Source organism: Phytophthora cinnamomi, assembly GCF_018691715.1.
Source record: "Phytophthora cinnamomi strain GKB4 chromosome Unknown Contig50, whole genome shotgun sequence".
Taxonomy (NCBI): domain Eukaryota; phylum Oomycota; class Peronosporomycetes; order Peronosporales; family Peronosporaceae; genus Phytophthora; species Phytophthora cinnamomi.
The window spans coordinates 507,679-514,009 of record NW_027150983.1 but is presented as its reverse complement, the minus strand read 5'-3'; the positions used below and the strand labels follow the sequence as shown (position 1 = coordinate 514,009).

General features: G+C 51.1%; 1 protein-coding gene across 1 annotated transcript; it reads right to left on the bottom strand.

Moving 5' to 3' along the window:
• Positions 1 to 3,897: 3,897 nt before the first annotated feature.
• On the bottom strand, positions 3,898 to 6,331 carry IUM83_06560 (uncharacterized protein; the record flags this gene model as incomplete). The annotated part of the gene is made up of 3 exons (XM_067930782.1): positions 3,898 to 4,040; positions 5,543 to 5,741; positions 5,813 to 6,331. 3 exons carry the CDS (start codon positions 6,329 to 6,331, stop codon positions 3,898 to 3,900), a joined length of 861 nt encoding a protein of 286 aa, XP_067789730.1.

Here is a 6,331-nt window from a genome sequence, read left to right as displayed (position 1 = left end):
AAAGTCTCGTCGATAAGATCGTTGTGCAATATCACGCTACTCGTGACAGGATGCCATCTCGACCGAAGTGCGAGGACGACCAGTGGGAGTTGGTCGCACGGATGTAACCCAAAGGACAGATTGAAGATTTCGACTGTCGTTGATATGCTGGAGAGATGGACAAATACACGGACTGATGCGAAGATCCAAGATGACCACGCGGCTAACGTTACGTTTGAACAGTCAATGGACTCCGCGCAAAAGCTACTAAGAAAAGATACCGAACAACACTCGTCAGTTGCCGTCTTGTACTGCAACTTGTGGGATAACGTGAAGTGCGCGTATGGGCAGATTAAGCGTAACACAGCATGTTGGACCGCTTTCCATTCACTCGTTCTGGAGGCTCATGAGTCTACTGCAAACTTGGGAGATGTGAAAGGGGATCTCATATCAATAGTACAGGCGACAATGAGATGCTATGCGTTGCGTCGTCGTTTGAGCAAACTGTGTGATGCCTACTTTCTCACGTCGCAAGCCAGCATGTGATCGAATGCACCTCGCTCGCATAACTTGAGGCAGCATCGATCTACTGTACCAGTTCATGCAAAGGGGCACCTGTTCATGCAAAAGGGGCACTGGTGCAGCATGTCGACCTGGCGGTGGGATATGGGCGAGCTCGCGCTCCTTAACGAGCTCTGTAAAGCTGTGGAGGGGCGCGATTCTGCGCGGATAATCGATCTCTTCACGAGACGTACAATAGACCTCGGTAAAAAGCCGCGTTCACAGATAGCTGTCGCGGAGCACATACGTCAGTGGCTGTTAGGGCGTCTTTTTTTCAGTTTTCAGTCTGGTTAAGTTAAATGGAGTCTTAACCCTTTAACTACCGGACCAAATCTTTGGGGTCCACATGGACCTCTACCTGCGCGAACCATATTGGCGCATTTTGAATTTTTGAACCAATAGTGAGTGGCTGGCGGCCTCCCAGACAACATCCCCTTCAAACTTGTTTCTCCCCTCCCCCACTTCTCGGTAGGAACGTAGCTGAATGCAAGACAGCACAGACGCGTGTGGACGGTGTGGTGCGCTTGGGTGCGACTAGCAGCACTACGGCGGCGAGCTGAAGGATGCAGGGCAGCGACTGCTGCTGAAACTGTGGCGAAGACGACGGCGGAATCGTGCTGTCAGGCTTGCTCTCCAGCGCATGTATCTTTACCGGAAGAATGGCAACATGAACGGCGATATTCCTGCTTGCATTAGCAGCAAGCTGCAGCAGCTTTGGCCGGACAAAATGGATGTAAGTACATTGTCATGCTGATGGCAGCGCTAACTCATCTACGCTAGTGATTGACCTGTTCAAACGTTTGCGTGTAAATGCTACAGGGTCATCGGTCGTTGCTCTGCATACAGCCTCCAGTGCCTCGCGAAGTGCAGGCGACCGCGCTTTGAATACGTCTTGATAGTGGAAGGCGCTGAAGCATTCGACGTGAAAGCCCCTCTCGCACTTCGTGCAGCCGTACTTGGATTTCTTCGAGATCCCTCTTAGGCTACACAAATAGCATTTGAGTTTGCCATTGCTGTGCCTGGTTGAGTTGGGTGTAATGATATGCATCGAGGTGTCCGCACCAACAACGTCATCGATCGTCTCACGCTGTCGCTTCTTCTGTCGGCGTGACTGCTGGCGCCGAAGCGCTTTTTCGTTTCGACTCAGAGTGTCCGCAATTTTGCGCTTGAACTCGCGTAGTGTCGGCACTTGATCGGTCGATCGCTTCAGCAGTGCGTATGCATTGATCAACGCAATATCGAGTAGCCACGTAAAGAGGGTCATGTCTAACCGCTTCTCGCGACGTCTATTTGGATTCGTTGAGCGTAGTTGATCTACACGATCAACGCCGTTCATGAAGCGGTTGTATACCGCTATGACAGTTGGAGCCATGAAAGTTTTTCGATGAAGCATGCAATCATCTGTCCAGCGCTGAATTGGATACAGACCGTGGCAGCATTCCACAGCCTCGGCAGAAGTGCAGCTTAGTGTTCTCGATGATGGCGTTGCACGTAGGTCGTTGCTGTAGAAGATGACGACTTTTCGATCTTTGTAGATGATGTACCCGGCTCGGTTTGCTACTTGCAGCCTCGGCTCGAATTTGGTTTTCCGCGACTTCGGGAAACCCTTTTGGGTTTTTTGGTGCTCGGCCTCTTGCTTTTTCCAACCCGGTTCTGGCTCCACCGCCGCGACAAACTCCCATTGACCTCTCTCTGCCTCCGCCACACGCTGCACAGCTTCTTCTACGGCTGGTTTGTTGAATTTGTCGACCAAATTCAGGCGCACGGTTCCAGTTGTGTGCACCTCGCCGTCGGTAAACGCGAGAATAGCTCTAGCAAATGTATGTCGTGTGTAGAAATTGTCGGACACGACAAGTCGGTATCCTGTAGGAGATTGCAGTATCTTGGTTTGGTGCCCAACCATAGCCAACCACAAAGCCGTCGCCGAATTAGCAGCAACAGGAACGTCTTCACGGCGAAGTGTATTGTAGAGAGAGGTGCGCAATGTTGGAAACTGCTGCGTGTAACGTTGAGCCGGTGTTGTAGGCTGCGTATTCCCCGAAGCATTATCCCATAGCGTGTGCACGTAAAGAGAATCCCATCCGACGACGGCGTAAAACCGCACTCCATACTTATCAGGCTTTGTTGGCATATATGTGCGGGCTTTCGAGCGGGCTTTTGTTGGTACTGTCATCTCATCAATGCTACTCACACCGGTAGGAATAGCAAACTCAGCGAATCGCTTCTGAAAATGCGCAAGAATTGTTCGACTGTGCCACAAAGGATCACGAAGTTTGTCAAGCGTTGGGTCTTCAGAAGAATGAAATCGTAAAGCTGACCGAATGTTTTGAAACCTTGTCCTTGGCATTGTCTCCGCAAAAGCTGGCTGACCAAGAAAACGAGCTTCGGACCAATACTCCGTGATATCATTGAGCGGGCATATACTCATTGCAATTTCCAGGCCCAAATATGCGTTGAATTGACTGTCTGTGAGCTTTTGCTGTCCTCGCGTTGCTAGAATGTCTGATGTCCACGTCTTCAAGCTGTGCCGGAATTCAGCGGTGAGAAACAAAGCGAAAAGGCCGTACTCAGCATTATCACGGTAAGCTTTAGCAACTTTCGCTTCTGCTGCAACATGAAGCCCGCTTTGCATGTTCAGTGACTGCATGTACGCTCTTCCAAGGCTGCTGGGTTCGAAACGGCTGTGCTGGTTAGCCGTTCGGGGTGTTTGAGGCGACCCCATGTTGCTGGGGGCCGTGAGTAAGTCGGTGAAGCTGCTGAGTACGTGCTGGTTCGTTGGAGTGGCGGCTTTTGCATGACTGTCGACGTATTGTGGGCCTGGTGTGCTTGTCATACTGACGCCATCGCTATCAAGCTGCACGTCGTAGTCGTCTAGCGGTTGTTCGCCGCTCTGCGGAGCAAAACCGTCAAGCTGAAACTCGTCATCCAGCTGAGTTTCTTCGTCTAGCTGAAGTTCATCAAGCTGAGGCTCGTCGTGCACCAATCTATCCCATTCATCGACAAGCGAGTCGACGGCGATGTCGTCGATGCGGAACTGCTGCTGGCTTTCGAGTTCTTCCCATCCCCCGCTAAACCTGTTTGCCATGCTCGGAGCTCGCCAAAAACCTGAATGGCGCTTATACTGCTGGCCGCGCGCTCAACGAGGCTCAAACGAATGGCCTGGCTAGCACACGGTAGAGGTCTGTATGGACCTCTACCGCGACCTGCAGTGGCCTGTCCCGCAACCGTAGTGAATATTGACCAATACGGGCGTTGGATTGCCGCTTTGTAGAGGTCTCAGTGGACCTCTAACTGGACCAGTAGTTAAAGGGTTAATTCGACGAGCTCCTGATTGGCTCAAGCTGCTTCACCATACGGTTACGACTTAACTACCTCGGCGAGGTAGTTAAGTCGGAAAATAGTCTGGTTAATCCGGATCGCTACATCCATGAGCACGATGGCCGCCGCACTGAGTGTGTGCACTGCCGCTGCTGTAGCAGCTCTTGCTGCGGTATTAGTGACTGACAGAGCACCGAAGACAAACATTTTCACTGCGACGAGGTTGGACTTTGAGAGGTTGCTAGCAAAGGACGAGGAGAATGAGTGGTTCCCGCGGAACTTGCGATGCAGCAAGAAGACCTTTGTGGCGCTCGTCAGCTTTTTGAATTCCAGAAACTTCGAGTTTAAAAATCTCACAGCGAGGGAGCACAGTTTTTCCAAAAATGTGGCCGGAGTGCTCAATTTTTTAGCGTCCTCGGCAAGCTATCGTACCATTGGAGACGCAATGGGAATGAACGAGTCTGTCCTTTTTGAGGCTGTTGACGACCTAACAGAGTTTCTAGCAGATCTTTTGAGTGAGGTTGTAAGATTTCCTGATACCATGGCAGAGTGGAGACGAATTGAGCAGCAGTTCAGGTGTAAGAGAGGTTTTCCTGGTGTGGTTGGCGCTGTTGACGGGTCTCTCATCGCTATTCAGAGACCTGCCGACTTTAACGGATTTTACTGTAGGAAGAACTACCCGGCGATTAATGTACAAGGGATTGTTGATGCTGATCAGAAGTTCATGGCGATTGACATGTATCCCGGTTCGTGGTCTGACAAAACAATGTGGAAATATGCGCCATCAAGCCGTCGATTTCGTGAGAATATGCCAATTGAAACTCATTTATTAGGAGACTCCGGATACATGCTTTATCCCTGGCTTATTACCCCGTTTCTCGAGCGCGAGGAGGGTGGTCAGCTTTCTCGGATGCAAAGTCGCTTTAATTTCCTTCACTCAAGCACTAGAATGACGGTGGAATGTGCTTTCGGAAAATGGAAAGGGAGATTTCGTAAATTGATGACAGTTATGAGCGAGAAAGATGTAAAGAAAGCATGCCGACTGATTGCTGCAACCGCTGTGCTTCACAATCTGTTCGAAATGCTAGCTGACGATACCCAAATTGAAATTGTTCGTGAACCTCCCGATGATGAAGTTGATTTTGGACCCGTCTCCGCGACAACATTACGCGCTATAGCAGTTTCCAAGCGCAACGCTATTATGTCACTGATTACTCGATAATTTGTCACTGATTTTGGCTAGCTGTGCTAGCATTTGCTGCATAGCCTCTGATTGCAGCTGTTGCTGCTGTAGTAGTTGAGTTGATATCTGCGTTTGCTGCTGTTGCTGTTCAATAGCTTCTCCATAACACGCGAGCTGGCAGAAGCATCATCGCTTGGAGTCTTATCATTAGTATGCGAAATCGATGACGCCACTTTAGCAATGCTGCTAGACAAAAGTTCCATTCCTTTGAGGACATGTTCACCTTGCGTCTTTGCTTTTTACCGCGGCTGTTTCGTGTTTTTGGTGCTCTGGCGCGAAGCATGTGCTGTTTTCGGGGGTGCAGGCGATGTTGTTGTCGTACCGACGGAGACACGCATGGTTGACGTGATGGCACTCCAATGCTCGGGCTGCTGTTCGGGCTGCTGATCGGTGGTGGTGTGTCCGTGCCCACCTCACTGACCCGATTTACCGTCGTCGCACCATCATCTGTCGAAGCTCGGCGTGCCGCAGATGTTGAACTAGGACATGAGGAAATAAACGGCTCGGAGCTGAAGCCATCTTTGTCGGCCCAGAGATCTCTCATGAGACCAAGGCAGGGTGGATCATCAAGAGGACCAGCGTTTCCCGTTTGCTGCGAGTCGTTATTGTAGGCATCCCAGAGACGCTTCATGTGCTTGAGCTACCAAGAAAACATAATACAAGTAGTGAGTTATGATATCAAACAAAAAGCATAGACTGTTTGCTCTCTACCTTGTTCTTGCATTGCTCGCTGTCGATGTTCTCACCGATCTTAGTACCAACTGCTGCAGTTAGCAAATCCCAGCGTTCCTTTACTTGCTGATTTGATTTTGCATTGTCAAAGCGGTCTTGTAGTGCCCTGAAGCGAATCTTAAGTAGGTGCTCAATCCGGTCTTCCGTCCACACAAAAGGCGCCTTGCCCTTGCCTTTGGGTGGGCAGCCACGTTTTGGCCCCTCCCGGCGCGCCTTTCGCTGTGGAGGTGGATCCTCCTGTTCCTCCTGCACGGACGTGCCTTCCTGCAATGAATCTGTCTGCATGCGCGGAGCCCCCACCAGATGCTCCTGCGTCGTGCTATCGTTTTGCATGGACGGCGCCTGCTCCTGCAGAGATGGCTGTGCCAGCCACCCAGACCCGAGAGTCGCACTCCAGTCGAGAGCTCCACTCAAGTCTTGCTGCGCAGAGGGGGCCGGGAAGACTGCAGAGCCATCAGCCGGCTGGCTCGAATCCGAGTCCTCGCCGCCGCTCGACAT